This window comes from Tursiops truncatus, chromosome 8, assembly GCF_011762595.2.
Source record: "Tursiops truncatus isolate mTurTru1 chromosome 8, mTurTru1.mat.Y, whole genome shotgun sequence".
Lineage (NCBI taxonomy): Eukaryota > Metazoa > Chordata > Mammalia > Artiodactyla > Delphinidae > Tursiops > Tursiops truncatus.
In genome coordinates this window covers 72,296,615-72,312,500 of record NC_047041.1, presented here as the reverse complement: position 1 = coordinate 72,312,500, position 15,886 = coordinate 72,296,615, and the positions used below count along the sequence as shown (strand labels likewise).

Below are 15,886 nucleotides of genomic sequence, written 5' to 3'. Positions count from 1 at the left end.
GAATTCCGAGCTCATCAAGTTCCTAGAGGGTCTGGCCCCGTGGCTTTTAAATTTTTGCTCTGTTCCCCTGACCCTACTATGAGTGGTCTGAGGAACTTTGGGGGTCCACAGAGCCAGCCTGAAAAAAACTCTTCTAGTCCACACTTTTCAGATTACAGATGGGAAACCCGAGGCTTAGCAGTGGGAGGTTTGCCCAGAGTCTCAGAGCAGGTTGGGTCATGTGATCAATGGCTCCCCACTCTCCCCTTTCCACCAGGGGGACAGGGGTCTTTTGAGTGACTCTGCAGGCTTTAGACACTTTGGCAAGTGTTTACAATGAAAATTCCAAAGGGGAACAGGGCTGAGGGCTAAGTCATAAGACAAATGCACACCTGGGCATATCCAATGTCGTCTGCAAGAACAGAGAATATTTTTACAAGGCTCCCCACTTGCCACTGGACATGTCTAAGTCCAGGTGATGAATGGCTGGGTAAGTACCGTGGCAAGCAAAGGATGTGTCGTAACGCTCCTTGGTCCCCCTGCAGAGCCCTAAGGCAGCTCTGGGAAACAGCAGACAGTTGTACAGACAGACGGACAAACAGGACATTCACTTTCCCCAAGGCAGGAAGAGGGAGCCAAGACACTGGAAACTGAAAACTTGGCCACTGGGCACCTTCTCACTCTGTGGGATGCACGTTTCTCACACACGAAGGCATCAAGGTACACATTCTGGAAGAGCCTACAAGCAGTTGCGCGCGCGAACACACACACACACGCACACGCACACGCACACACACACTACTGGGAAAAGACTCAGGAGCCAAAACTTGCAATGATACCTGGTATCCACTAGGGGGCGATGCCACATCTCCTCCAGGCAAGGCTGTGCCTGTTGGAGGGGCTGACTGGAAGCCCCTGGTGAGACCTGTCGGCAGCAGGGTCTCTGTGCTGCCAACCACCACCGGCAGCCCCGCCAGAGCCCAATCTGGGGACTCCACCTCTTCTTAGCTTATGACCTTGGCCAAGGGCTTACCTGCTTTGAACCACAGTGCGCTCACCTCATGGCCACACCACTCCTCGCAGAGTCAGGGCGGAGTAAGTGGCCTGCACAGCGCCCAGCACACAGTGAGCACGGGACTCAAGGTAACACGAAGGAGAGTGAGGAATTTTAAACTTTTCTTTTTGAATAGAAGAGTCTTTTTGTCAAATGAAATCTTATGCAGAACGTCACGCTATGTAACACAATACTTGGTTCCCTGAGCCATCTGAGGGCTCTGGGTGGAGTAACAGGGGTCTCAGGACAGCCTGAAAAATCACGGAAGTAACCGAGGAGTCAGCTATGGGCTACGACGCTGGCTCAGTCCACACCCCGCCTAGTGAACTGGGGAAGGGTCAAAAACTGTGAGCCTTGGTTTCCTCGTCTCTAAGGTGCATATTGGGCGCTGAGAACTAAACGGAATCATGCCTGTCAGGCCCCTGGCACAGTGCCTGGTAGGTAGCAGCCTCTCAGTAAATGTCATCAAAGTTTCCTTCAAAACTAGAGACATGAAGAACACTCCAGGGTTCCTCATGAACCTGCAGAGTCCATGGGGTCTCCCAGGCTGCAGAATGGGATGAAGCCACAGGTTTGGGGCAGGAGGGCTCACTTTTGAGCAACTTGGTACAATGCTAACTCTGGCTGCCTCCCCTGGTTGTTTCCATGTTCTTGAAAGACTGTCCTTCAAAAGACCTCAACAGCACAGGGAAGTGATGACTTTTCTTGCCTCACAGTGAACTGCTGAGTCTCCTGAGACGGTGACATGCTTCTGTTCCTTGTCCTGAACGGGCTGTTCCACAGCCACCCCCAAATCCTTTCACCTACAGCCTCCTTGCTCTTGGTGGGAAAGAGACCCCTGAAGATCAAATCCATCAGCAACCTCTCCAGGATGCGCAGGGAAGGTCAGACCCGACTTTCATAGCCATGCCCACAAGGTCTTCTTTCAAGCTGAGGTCCAAGGAGCAGGGCCTTAGCGCTGTCCATCCTTACCGAGGACCAACGAGGGGCCTCTGATGTGTAGCTGGAGGCTAGAGCAAAGCCTACCCCTCCTGGTTGGTGCCTCCTTGGGCACCCACGTGCTTTATGCAACAGCACCCACGACTTTTTCCAAGCACACTCTAGGTCACTCCTGTCCTGCACCAGGAGACATATTTGGGCAAAGAAGCAAAGGGGAGAAGTGAGAGGCGAGGCAGAAATAGAAGGCAACAGTGCCCCTTCCTCCCCTGCAATTCCTGTGGCTTCTATCAAGCAGCGCGGGTTTCTACTGCAGTCCCCAGAAGCCCCTGATGGGAAGAGAGAGAGGCTTCTGGAACGTAACAGACTCCAAGAATCCAGTAGGCGGGGCATCCCAAGCAAACAGGAGTGACTGGGTGGCTGTTTGGGTTTGCGGTCCTAACAAATCCATTTGAGTAAAGACGAAATTATGGCTACTTTACCCGTGAATTTTTCTACCTAAAGAGAGTCCACTGACAGATCTGAAATCGTTCGTATTTTCTTTCAAAAGCCACATTCGACAAAACAGAAATGCTGCCATCAATGGGAAAAATAGCTGAAGGGCATTTAAGAGGTACAAACTTCCGGCTGTGAAATAAATAAGTCATGGGGATGTAATGTACAGCATCGGGAATATAGTCAATAATATAGTAATAATTCTGTACGGTGACAGATGGTAACTAGACTGACCACAGTGTCATTTTGTAATGTACAAAAATATCAAATCACTATGTTGTATGCCTGAAACTAATATACTGTATGTCAATTATAATTAAAAACAATGCTGCCATCAATTAATGATCTTCAGGCACTGGAAACTAAGGCCGGTCAAGGGGTGGCTGAATTTCTCGCTACTCTCTGTCTTCACAATCACTTATATTTGAACACGGTGGCTTGAATACGCAGCCTACATGCTCCCGTTCAATGAAATACCAGTGACCAGAGGCGCACCACCTTCCTTCTCAAGCCCTGGTTGTCCTGAACGTCTCCGAAGACCCTCAGTGCTGCCGCATGTTACAGATACCAAGCAGATGAACATTCGCCATGCTCAGCTGAACGTACACAAATGACAAACCCTGACGGAAGCCATTAAGGTGTGCCGTCACACATGTGCATGTGGGTGTGCACAGCCCCCCGCCCCGGGTCCTCCACCAGCATCATGTGTCTCCCACTGTCCGGTACTGAGGAAACACAGCCCTCAGAAACCCGGCTGTTAAGCTGGTTCCTGGACTATTCAGCCGTGCGTGATGCCTGCTAATGACTCAGAGCGGTCCTGAAGGCCGACAACCTTCTCAGGCCACCTCCAGACTCAACAATAAAACTGTTACAATCTCCAACCTACTGCTAAGCTCCTAGCATTAGCCCCTGGGTTGAGTGAGAAGTGAAGAAAGGATTTGGGCTTTCCAGCTACAGCAGGGCAGGAGGGATGGGCGGCCACGTGGGCCCAGGGTCACCTGTGAGGGGTCCTGGTGTCAGGCAGCGAGTGCCATGGGGCTTAGGGCCAAGAACCTGAGGCCTGGATGCAAACCCCAGATTCTTCAATTTCACTTCCTCACCTTGGACAAGTCACTTATTCACTCTGAGCCATAACTTTCTCTTAAAAAATGGGGATAAAACCAAAAAATCTCTGCCTAACCCCAGGACAAATGCAGAGCTTGAAGCAAACAGCAGATGCTTTGCAAACTGTGAAGTGACATATTCCAGGTCTTGTGCACTCACTGTGCTGAGCACTTGATGGCCATGACGTCACTGAACCCTGGCAATAACTTTGTGGCACGGTACTACCGTTCTCTCCTCCATCAACGAGGGCACCATGGCAGAGAGAGGCTGGATGACTTGCTCAGGGTCACATAGCTAACAGTGGCAGAGCCAGGATCTGCAGCCCAGTGTCTCTTACACTGCGCTGGACGGATGGCTTCACAGGTGAGGGGTTGTCACCTCACGTCAGTCAGATTTCTGAAGAGGGAGATAAAGACAACCCTTCTCGTCACTAGAACAGTCCCTTGAACTTTGAGGAGGTCAGTGGGCAGTGTGCTTCTTACCTGGAGTCCTTCTCTGACGGCTTCCAGGAGATAGGGGATGATTGAGTAGTTCCACAGGTCGGTGAACCACACCCTGGAACCATCCACGTCGATGGGGCACGACAGGAAGAGCCGGGGACCTGGGGACCACAGGGAACATCAGTCAGACTGAAACGGGGTGGTGGGCAGGAGAAGCCAGCCCGGGCATCCCTCAAAGGAGGGACCCTGCATTTTCTGAGCGAGAGCAGAAATACCAACTGTCACGTGGCGGGCACAGAGCAGGATGCTTGCGCTCCTTAATGCCACCCTGGGACCACGGTCCTCTCAGGAATCACCCCAAAGGGAGGCGAGGCTTTATGCAGAAAGATGTTCATTGAGATATTAGTCCTAACCTTTGCAAATGGAAGCACAGTAGGTGTCCGAGAGCACAGAAACAGTTAAGGAAGTGACGGTGCACCCACATTTGATTATTTTGCAGTACAGAATGCTCATGAGACAACGTGAAGTGAAAATAAAGAACATACTGTATGTACACTATGACTGCAACTACATAAAACATGTATAGACGAGGACAGAAAAAATCAGCTCAAATTACAATGATTCCATCAGGATGGTGGGATGACCAGTGATCTTTTTTTTTTCTCTGAAGCTTAAGCTTTAGGAATGTCGATAACATCACTTTATTTATAAAGCAATGCCAATCCCACAGGGTGGTCTCCACCTGGGGGAGCCTCGGGGTGGGGGCCCCTCACTGTGCCCATAGTTTCTGCACCAGCCTGCGGCTAGACACTTCTCTCTGCTGCTCATCACCCCCGAGCTCTGGGCAGGAGAGAAGGGCAGAGACGGCCCCGGGATGTGGGCGCAGGGCGGCCCGGGGTCTGTCTAGGCTGTGCCTGTCCTTCTGTCCCCTCCTCTAACCATGTGGCCAGTGCAGCATCCAGCTACCAGGGCCCAGGGACAGCCACCCGAGGAGGCCAGGGCCCCGGGAGCAGCAGTTCCCTCCCCTGCCAGCCCGCCTGCCGGCACCCACCCGGCCTCCCCTCCCCACCTATGGTGACGTCCGAGGAGCTGTGAGCCTCCAGGAAGCGGTTGAGGTGATGCCAGACCTTGGGAATCCAGTCGATGACTTTCACCAGCTCCACGTTCCGTACCCGCCCACCGATCTCCGTCTCCATGAGCTTCCGCCTCAGGAACCGGCCCAGGAAACCCTTCACGGGCTCCGTGTGGTTGGCACACAGCACCCACCTGGAAGAAGTCAGGAACACTTTTCCATGACAAGGACTACGGCCAACCTCACGAACCAAAGCTCACTAGAGATGGAAGGTGCCTATGTTAATACTCAACTGAACACTGCACATGTATCAATTCACAACTCCTCACAGCAACCCATGGATATGATGGCCACCCATTGTACAGGTCGAAATTCTGAGGCACAGACAGGTTATGTAACTCGTTCAAGATCAAACAGCTAGTCAAGAGAAGAGCTAAGATTAGAACCAAGACAGTCCAACTCCAGAGGCTGAGCTCTGACCACTGAGCTAACTGCCCCTTGTGCTTGTGACGGGTTCCATGCTGGGCTGTGGGGCTGTAACAATGACTCAGACACAGTCCCTGTTCCCCAGGAGCTCACAGTCTAGCGGAGGAGGCAGATAAGAGGAACGAGAGATGATGAAACCTGGGGAATCAAGGAAGGCTCCTCAGAGGAGGGGACATCTGAGCTGAGGCCAAAGGAGATGAATGGAGCAGCCACACGAGGCAAGGCAGGAGCAGGGGTCGGGGCGGCGGTGGGTGCAGAGCATCTGCAAAGGCATGAGCCGCAGTGTGGGGTGTTCAGGGAAACTGCCAGAGGTTCAGTGTAACCAGAGTTTAGACTTGACCTGCCAACCTCAGGGGCCTGGATTTCATTCTGGAGGCAATGGGGAGCCACTGAAGGACTTCTTGCATGAGGATTTACAGTCAGATTTGAATTCTAGAATGTTCACTCCGGTTGCCACTGGCACAGAGGATGGCCTGCAGGGGGGCAGGCAGGCATACTGGTTAGAAAATGACTGCAACAGTGTGCTGGGAGATGACATGGCGGTGACGGGGGAAGCAGGAGCAGAAAGGTCTTGAGGGACATTCAAGAGAAAGCGTGGATAAGACTGGGACAGCCTGGATGCAGAGGTGACCCATGATCTCAGTGACCTGGCGGGGCTGGTATTTCTCTGATGACTGCGATTCTACTTTCAACAGGGATGCCGGCAGAATGGCCATGAAAACGAGCCGGGGCGGGGGTCTCACCCCAGGAGACGGCTGTTCATCCTTACCTAAGGCCCCAGGCAGGGCAGCAGTACATGGAGGCCACACAACCTAGCGTGGCAGAAGTCCCACAGCCCAGCAGTGGGGTAGCTCGGTACGGGGCTGGGGCCCAGGGCTCACAGCAGATGGAGCTCGAAGGCCACAGACTCTGCTCCGTGGACACTTTCATAAGCACGAGCTTTCACTGCTCACGTCCCCTTGGGACAGACAGACGTGCCACTGGTGACGTGCAGGGTTGCATGATGACAGTCCCTGCCCAGAGCTGCCCCCCGGGGCACTGCTGTCCCAGGACTTAGCATCAAAGAGATCTGGGTGCAAGTCAGCCCTGCCATCGACTGGCTGTGTGACCTCACACAAACCACTTAACTCTCCCCATTTGTAAACCGTGAATGATAAATTTAACGACTTGAGGCTTTTGTGAGAATCAAATGAGTGAAGCTGGGAAAAATGCTCACAGTTCCCGGCATACAGCAGCTACTCAAAAAGTGACTCCTTACCTGAAGTTATGATGAAGCTGCAAGTTGGGAGTAGAAGAGGTAGCCTGGTTCATTGTGCCAATTATATAAGGGCTGCGGGGGAAATGAAGGGTAAGAGAGTTGGAGAGGGTGTCGCAGCGTCCTGGGGCATCTAAGGGCCTAGGTAGATGGCTGCGGGCTGCTGCCCCTCCCCCCCGCGGCCCCAGCCCCTCCCTGCCACGTGCGTGCAGCGCTCCTACCCCCTGTAGCACACGTCTCTCCCGGGGGCCACGAGGTCCAGAGCTGCCTTTACCATTTGTGGTCCTTGCAGTTGAGCAGCCCGTTGAAGATCTCGCCCAGGGAGCTGACGTGATGCAGGTTGTCCAGGATGATGACCAGAGGCATGTCCACAGCGTTGTTCTCGCTGGCGCACTGGTCGGCGAGGTTGGACAGGTACTGGCGCAATTCCTGCGGAGGCCGGGCAGGAATGAGTGGGTGAACGCCCCCGGGAAGACGCACGTACTCGGGGCCTGCCCCTGCCCCGGGCCGGCACTGGCAGAGGGGCCCTTCCTGAGGCCTCACGGTAACCGGTGCCGAGTGCCTGTCCGCTACAAGGCGTCTGCCTGGGCGCAGGGGGTGCGGGCGGGGGAGTGGTGAGGAAGGCCTGGGCCCTGGCTTCTGGAATTCACTAGGCAACAGAAATTCTGGGCAAGAGCAGGCACCGTGGGGGTGTCCAGGCGCGGTGCTGGAGCTGCTCCAGCACTCTCTAGAAGCGCTACTATTTCTTACTCTGCCAACCTCCCAGGAAGCTCCTGAGTGCAAGTGCCTCACACATCTCTCTAAAGGCACAGCACTGCCTGAGAGCCATCTACACAGAAGCCCTTGATGAATCAGCACAGCAAAGGACCCCCTTGCCCCCCCCCCACATATGCCCTGCTGATCAGTGCTGGGGCAGACAGACAGTGAATGGTGCAGGGGGGGTGGGCTCCACGCATGGGGGTCCTTGGAAGGTCTGCGTGAAAGGGGAACCTTAGGCCTTAACTGTGAAGAATGGGCAGGGCACTGACGGCTGGGGCAAGGGGCACATCAGAAAAGGAAGAGAAAGAAGAATGTGCGATGGGGAAAGGCCAAAACGGTGAGCTAAGGGCCAGCCAGTGAACACAGAACAACTTCCTGATGGTATTATCATCACCATGAGGATGGAGTGACCTTGCGCCAGGCATGGCTCTGGGACCTCACACATATGAACTTCTGTGCCCCACAATAACCCTCTGGGGTGGGCACTGTGACTGTCTCCATGTTACAGAGGAGGAAGCTGAAGCGTCCCTCAGTCAGGTGGGCAGCCAGAGACGGCACAGAGGGTCGGCAGCAGGGCTGGACCTGGACTCGGTGTGGACGCCTCCCCATGCCACTGTCCTGCACGCTGGCTTGGATGCTCGGGGGGTCATATCTCCTCTGCTTCCTACACACACACACGCCTCCCTTTTAAGTCAAAATGTGGCTTTTAGCAATAGAAGCAGCCCCATTTTTTAAGTTACTAGTTATCTTTCCTTTTAGCTCCTCTGCACTATGGGTTCTTGGCCTCTGGCACCTGACAATGCCACGGATCCTGAGGCTCGGAGCCCTCTCTTCCTCATGCAGGCCTGCAGGGTATAGTTGGGGAGCTATGCTCTGTACAACGGTGCCTGGCCAAGGGGAGTGAGTGGGGGCTGAACTCAAGTCTGGCTCGACCTCCAGCCACGCGCCTAGGATCCTTCTCTCGCTGGTCCCGGGAAAGGGCGCCTTCCCTGAGCTTATTCACAGAGGATCTTGGTACAGGGTCTCTCACCACTTCCTGCAGTCCTGCCCCTGTGTCCACATCACTTGGAGAACTTGTGGAGCAAATTCCCAGCCCCACATAACCTACTGAAACAGATCATCTGGGAATGAGGTCTGGGAGCTGCCTCTTCAAGGATGCCAGGTGATTCTTAAGGTGAAAGAGTCACTTCCAATTCACCTTTGACTTCCTGGCCCCTTTGGCCAGTCAGAGTGAATCACCCATCAACAACCACTGCACGGCTAATGAGCAAGTTTGAGAAGACACCTCATGACCCTAGGCTGGGACTAGCTCAGGCTGTCCGAACGCTTCCACTGCTCCCTGTGAGGCAGGATCAAGCCTATTTGCTGGCTCTGGGGTCTAAGACATGGACTTGAGCTCCAGTCTGCTGCTCAGTACTATCTGAGTGGCTTTAGGTACATGGTCATCTGCCTCGAGCCTCAGTTTCCTCATCTGTAAAATGGGATTGTGACAACTACTTCCTTGAAGGTCCTGCTGTGGGGCGTTCAGTTTGCTGCTCCCAGGGGAAGCAGTCTGCGAATGCGAGCTGTTGTTCTTATTATTGTTGTTCCACAAAAGAAGGTTTTCTTCTGGAAAGACAAGAGGACCTAGTAGGCACGTGATGAATTTTTGGTAAACTGAAGTGGAAGCATCTGGGTTGACCTTAAAGAACTACCAGCGGTGATCATCGTGCCCAACTCACAGCGGGGAAGCAAGAAATGAACTACGTCGACTTACACGTGGAACTTCTTGCTGGGAAGTTTTGGATCAAAGCCTTCCTTTCTGCTAGTTCCATCCTGACCTCCTTCCCCAGGCTTTTAGAACCATCAAAGGTGAGCATTGTAGGAAATGCTGCTTTGCCATCACGGGGGTGGTGGCATCACTAGTTCTCAAAGGGCTAAGCAGCCGCCTCTGAACGACCTCCTCACCTTGCTGGACTTGTGGTCCACGTTGAAGGTGGCGATGACCCCGTCTGTCAGCTCCCGTCCCTCCCGGAGCACCAGGTACTCTGACAGCCGGTTGGCCAGGTAGGTCTTCCCAGTGCCGCTGGGCCCAGAGAGGATGATCCGCCGATGCTCCACCAGCAGGGAGACGTAGCGCTGCAGGATGGGCTTGGGGATCAGGGACTCGAACACCAGCGAGTCCAGGCTGTTCTCCGCGAGCCCTGTGTTTGAGAGAGGACGTGTTCGCAGCCCTGCAGAGAGGGTGGCTCTCTGTGCCTGCCCACCTGGAACTGCCAAAACGCAAGGCTATCCCTTTCCTGGGCAGCCCCGCCCACCCAGGGACACCGCAGGCTCCCTTCACCAGCACGATGTGCTCCGGCTCCTGGCTTGGCTGACTGCCCCCCCCCCCACCACAGATTCACCTTTAACATCTGGCCCTTCAGTCTTCATCCATCCTCTGCAGAATTCATAAGACTCTGAGCCCTACTTGTCTTTCTGGATTTACCATTACCGGTGGCGCTGGCTCAAACCAAACGTGAATCCCCCGTGTCCACCCAGACCCCGGGGCTGCCTCTTCACCCTGTTTTTTCCTGCACGCCAGGTGCCGCTGCTGCCCACACTCAGATCCACCACGAAGGTATCAACACTTTATCGTTAAAATGAGGAAAAACGCAAGGTGGGACCATTTGATTTGGGGATGTGAATACTGGCAGACCTCAGCTGAGCCTCTCCAACAACAAGAGGAAACATCTTTCCCCTCCCCGCCTGGGACAACTTCATTACTCAGGGCTGTTGGCTTTACAAGAGCCGTTTTCTTCATATCATTCCCAAGAGAGGATCCAGCCAAGGTTACTTATCCAGAACCTAAGGCAATTCTACTAAAAAAGCACCTCAAGAAACCACTATATGTAGGCAAAAAATGAACTGAAAAGCACTTATCCTGTTTTACAGTAGCATCTTCCATCCACACAATTCATTCACTGCAAACAGACCCCCCTGAAGCATCTATACATTTGTTTCCAATCTTCCCCAACCAAAGATAGCACAGTGACTGTTCTAGAATCATCCTGATGAAGGATCCCAAATGAGATCTTCTGGGTACAGGCCTAAGACTTTCCTAGAACTGGTTTCAATAGAGCCTACATGGGCTCAAAGTTTGATGCAAAATATGGAGGTTAGGGTCTCCTGTCTAAACTTAATAACAAACACGGGGCAGCGATTAAAACACTGTGAAACCCCTCTCTTTGCAGCTACGTTGCTGTCTCAGTCTCTTGTCAAAACCCCCCTGGCAGTGACCACTTTGCAGACGAACTCACTTCAGAGCACACAAAGCCACAGCCCCTGCCCCGGTGCCACTGAAGTGAATCATCCGCAGCTCACGCATCTCTTTCAGCTCAAATCCTTGAGTGGTTTTCAGTGCCCTGAAGGCATAAGTGTCAAGCACCACAGGACAACAGAAGAGTCAGGTATCGCTTAAAAACAAAGCCAAGGGCTTCCCTGGTGGCGCAGTGGTTGGGAGTCCGCCTGCCGATGCAGGGGACGCGGGTTCGTGCCCCGGTCAGGGAAGATCCCACATGCCACGGAGCGGCTGGGCCCATGAGCCATGGCCGCTGAGCCTGCGCGTCCGGAGCCTGTGCTCCACAGCGGGAGAGGCCACAACAGTGAGAGGCCCCCGTACCAAAAAAAAAAATAAAAATAAAAATAAACCCGAGCTGATCCCTAGAGATGCTAAAACGACTTGATGCGCTGACAGCAGCACCAGCTTAGGCTCCGTGGTGAGGTGGCCTGTTCGGGAAGCAGATAATCCTGTCGCTGTTTCTACAGAGGTTTGCTCTGGTCTCAGCAACGGGTCACTCCTTTGACCCTTCAGCGCTTGCAGTGCTCACCTGCTCGCCAGCGTGGCTGAAGCGCAGTTTAAAGTCATGGTGTATCAGGCTTTCCCTAAAGCGTTCTTGGAGTGGACAGTTGTTGTTAAAGTGTGCCTGGCAGCCCTCCCTCTCTCCCCTTGTAGTGGGACTCTTCCTTCTTGCAAGGAGTTCATTCCAGCTGGTCCAAGCAGGGCTGACCCAGCACCTTCACCCCCCAAAGGGGTGGGCTTGTGACCAGGCTGGGCCAAAGCCTCTACCCGGTCACAACGACTGATTTGGTGATGAGCATTCGACCCACGGTGGGCCAGAATCACCCCTAAGAATTTCCTGTCACACTTGTCCAGAAAGACATTCTCTTTCTTCTAGGTTCCTAAGCTAGAAGGATGAATCTGGGCCACTCATCAGCTATGTGCAGAAAGCTCAAAAAATAAGCAAAGCCGAGGTAGGCCTGGTCCTGATGGCACTGCTGGAGGGCCTGGATCCAGCTGCGCTTGAAGCCTATACCTGGATCTTCCAGGTACCTGAGCCTGTATGTTTCCTTTTGGCCAAAGCTAGTTTTGAGTAGGTTTCTGTCACTTGCAGCCCAAGGCCACAATTATGGGACGCCAACAAGATAAGGCTGTGTGTGAGGCTCGAACAGGAACATGCTACTGGTCACTGGGGAGCAAGACCTTCATTCCCGCTGATGAGGAATGTTGGGGTGCTTCTAGAAAACCTCCCAGTTAGGAAACAAAGCTTGCCTCAAACAACCCCAAAACTACAGTCAAGATGCCTTACAGAGAAGAAATAAGATACCGTGAAGGCTGAGCTTCGGACGGTGTTTAGTAATCTCTTCTTTAAGTGGTTCATAAAATATAGGAAAAAGGGATTTTGCAGTCAAATGCGTTTGTGTCAGACTGGATCTCACAGCCTTTTTAACGGCAAGAGTCAGGACATGAAAGGACAGAGGCTTTAGAGAACCTGCATGGGAATAACGATGCCGGACTTATCTGGCCATGAAACTTTTTTTTTCCCAAAAAAATACTTTGTGAGTCTAAAGTGCCACAGAACTTTAGCCTCAGGCGCAGCCTCTTCAGGTGACGAGGCAGCTGGAAGCTCGAACAGCATCGTGCGTGGGCAGGAGCTTCACTGCTTCCGCAGGGTGCTCCGAGCAACTCCTCTCTGGCCCACAGAGCATCGTGGTTTCCCATCTGTAGAATGGGACTGCACCCAAGGCTCGCCGGCAAGAGTAACTCACGGGTATCAGTGGAGCCCCGTTTCAACAGGGTTATTAAGATTCCATCATCTCAGAGTCACAAGGCTAACGGCACCTTTTGTTATGTAATTTCAGCAGTAAACTAAAATTATCTGTTTCCGACGGTCGCTGAAAAAGCTGAAGACTGTTCAACTTGCTTAGGTGAGAGTAACCGTGGTGGATGGGGATCAAAATACGACCCACATATACACGCACAAACGAAATCGTGGACACAGGTTCCCGTGCCAAGTCACAGAACAAAACCTACAATGCTGGAAGCTCCCACCACTGCAATGGGCTGGATTACCTTTGACGGCCACAGAGATGGTTGTGTTCTCTCCAACCAGGTAGCCACAGGGCAGAAGCTCGGGGGTCTCGGAGGTGTTGCTGCGCTTGATGTCCCCAATGCTGTAGCCGAGGACACTATCAGAGTTCAGCCCCAGCTGACTCACGGGGTCGACGTGAATGATGTACTCCTGGAAAATATAGAATAAAGACCCCGTCAAAGATGTGGCGAAAAATCTGCCCAAGACTCATGTCTTCACTGGGTGATTTACGATCGTCTCCTCTTTCCCAGCTGATGCCAGAGTTGAAATCGAGCTGTGGAACGAGGGGCAGAAGAGCGGACTTTCTCTAGGGAGGATGCCCTCGTATCACAGGCCCCTTAAGGTACAGATCTATTCGGTTAGTGATGGGAGGGTGGGAAACCCTAACAAGATGGTGAACATTTAGTCTGCATGAACCAAGCACTGAAAAGTTAAGCCGCTTTTCCTATAAGTTCAGCTGAAGTCTTAAAGACATTAGGGCCTGGGAATGGTGCTGGAAAATGCATGAAAAAGTAATTCTGACAAGAAATCTCTCCACCAGCCCTTTCTTTTGGTTCAGGTCAAAGGCCATATAATGACAAAGGGAACAAAACCCCAGCCTTCTAGAAAAAAGCAGCTTAGAGTTTTAAACAAACAAACGTGTGTTTAATTTGGAAAGTGTTCCATCTTAGATGAGTGACCGGAAGGCTTTAGGTCAGTGAACTTGGAACGAAGTCCATGGGCTCTGTGGTGGCCACACGACTGAGGTGGAATCCTGATAACAAGTCTCTACCTTTAACGGTCTCACTTCCTCACGTGTGACGCCTCACAGGCTCTTTTCAGCCCCAACTGTGGTCTTTCTAATCCAGGGATGTCCCAACTGTCCATCAGCAGAGATAAGGTTTCGGCTGGGGCACCAGGCTTGGTCTGCTCTAAGCCATTCCTGTCTCTCACCCCGTCTCATTTCTACACACTGGCCTGTCGAGATGGGAAGTGAGCTTGGGTCAAAGAACAGAATTTTCTCTCTGTGAAGCCACCTGAGTCTAGATGCTAGGAGACTAGAGTGTACTAGTTAAAAGTCACGTTTTGATGTCAGACCAACTCAACTAGACCAATGTGGTCTCCGGCACAGAAAATGTGGGCTATTCTTAATACTCAGGGGATGTGATTAACGAACACTTCTGGTTATGACCTACTTCAGGTCAATAGAAAAAAATGTACCAAAAGCTTCTTTCAAATCACCCAGTACGTCAGGTTCACCTAGATGCTCATTCGTAATTTCTCCTGTGGCAAACATCCACTCCAGTGATGTGATTAGAATGAAGAGAAAAATAACCGTGCCAACAGCCTTGACACCAGCCACGGATCAGAAGTCAATGTCACGCACAGCACAAATCACAGAGCTGGAAGTGTTGGCGTGGGACGTAGGGTAAGTTGGATCAAATCCCCCTACCAAAATGAAGGGTGAAAGCATGACATCATAGCCCCAGAACACACGCTGCAAAACATACTCAACAGGACACAATTCTAAGGGGAAGAGAATGTAGACATTAGCAGTTCACTGTGAGAGGCTCATATAACCGCTCAAGACCAGGGAAGTGCCTCTCCCTGGCTGGCCAACCACTGCCAAGGGCAGATGAGAATAGCTGGTCCTGTTACCAGCCTATACTTACCATCCTCCTTCTGTTCCCTTGAGGGCCAGGGGACAAGTCCCGGCAACATAAGGATGTGGGAGAGGGATGTGGCCTGATGAATGACCAGGTTCGGGCCACAAACCGCCCTTTCCCCCCTGAGGCCCAGGCCCCCGCTCGGGCGCACTGCCGTAGCTGTCTTCACGAAGCACTTACTTTGAACAGCCGTCTAACTACCCCGTCGAGCACGTCCCACTTCGTCTTGCCACTAACTCCAATGCAGCCGATGAGAAAGAGGTGGGGTCTGGAATCCTAAGGGCAAGGAAATGGCCGCAGGTGAAAAACAGGTGGCTCCTTTCTGACTCAGGTTAGCAGAGGACTCAGACTGTCTTAGAGCTCCGCCAATGGTTTGAGAGGGGAATAAAAGTCCTATTTGTTTTAACACCAGATGTAACTTGGACTGAATGTAATGGTCTTAAACACTTTCCTCCCCTATTGCTAAAACAGCAACCCGTGGGTTAGGAAGAGAGGATCTCCTCTCTGGAATCTAGAACCTTCTACCGACTGTGCACCTCATATGGTGTGTAGATCACACATCCCTTGTGGGGAATGCTCTCCCCTCTCCTTTCTGCCATCTTTCCCTTTCCAAACCTTGCTTACCAACTCACCTCTTCCAGGAAGCCTTCAGTGACCAACCCACCAGGCTCAGAGCTCACACTGCTTCAACAGTTCTGTACACAACTTATATGATGATATATTCTGTACGGTTTATTTTTAGGTATTTGTCTTATTTGTCTATCAAGTTTGTCTCTTTGCTTGATCTTAAATTCCTTCAGGATGTTTTTATTTTTTCTTTTCTGTTTTTTATAGTATTGATTTCTTTTCTTCTAATTAAAAGTTAAAACATGTCTAATTCAGAAAACTAGTAAAACTCCAGGAAATTCACAAAAAATAATCTTTGTTCTACTTCTTTTGCCTCTCTGCCCACAGGGCTCTGCATAGTGGGGCTCACTGATCACTCTGATTAAAGGAAACTAATAGGACATTCCATTTTGTTTGGTTTTCAAATATCTGACATGCTGATAAGAATATAGAGTTAGGAGAGTGGAGGGAAGTGGGGAGAGGAGGGGGTGTATTTGGCGGTTAAGCAAAATCAGCAGAGAAAAGAAACAGTCTTGAAGTGAGATGATCGGCCCCATCACTTCCTTACAGCCTTAGGTAAGTGATGCTTGGGTCTTGGGCTTCTCAACTGTAGAACGGAGATGATACAATCTGGGCAGCCAAGCTCATCTGGATGCTGTGGGGA

At 52.0% G+C, this 15,886-nt stretch overlaps 1 protein-coding gene across 14 annotated transcripts in view; it reads right to left on the bottom strand.

Annotated features, from left to right (window-relative positions):
- NAV2 (neuron navigator 2) overlaps positions 1-15,886 on the bottom strand; it is an 854,704-nt gene that overhangs the window by 10,479 nt on the left and 828,339 nt on the right. For 10 of the 14 annotated variants that reach the window (XM_073808687.1, XM_073808684.1, XM_073808682.1 and 7 more), the window contains 7 exons: positions 14,797-14,892; positions 12,952-13,120; positions 9,528-9,793; positions 7,096-7,250; positions 6,825-6,896; positions 5,078-5,274; positions 4,051-4,169 (listed from right to left, as the gene is read on the bottom strand). In XM_073808687.1, the coding sequence (XP_073664788.1) occupies positions 4,051-4,169; positions 5,078-5,274; positions 6,825-6,896; positions 7,096-7,250; positions 9,528-9,793; positions 12,952-13,120; positions 14,797-14,892 (1,074 nt within the window). Of the gene's footprint in view, positions 1-4,050; positions 4,170-5,077; positions 5,275-6,824; positions 6,897-7,095; positions 7,251-9,527; positions 9,794-12,951; positions 13,121-14,796; positions 14,893-15,886 lie in introns of those variants that run through there. The other 4 variants (XM_033862621.2, XM_033862623.2, XM_073808691.1 and 1 more) reach the window with 2 other exon arrangements.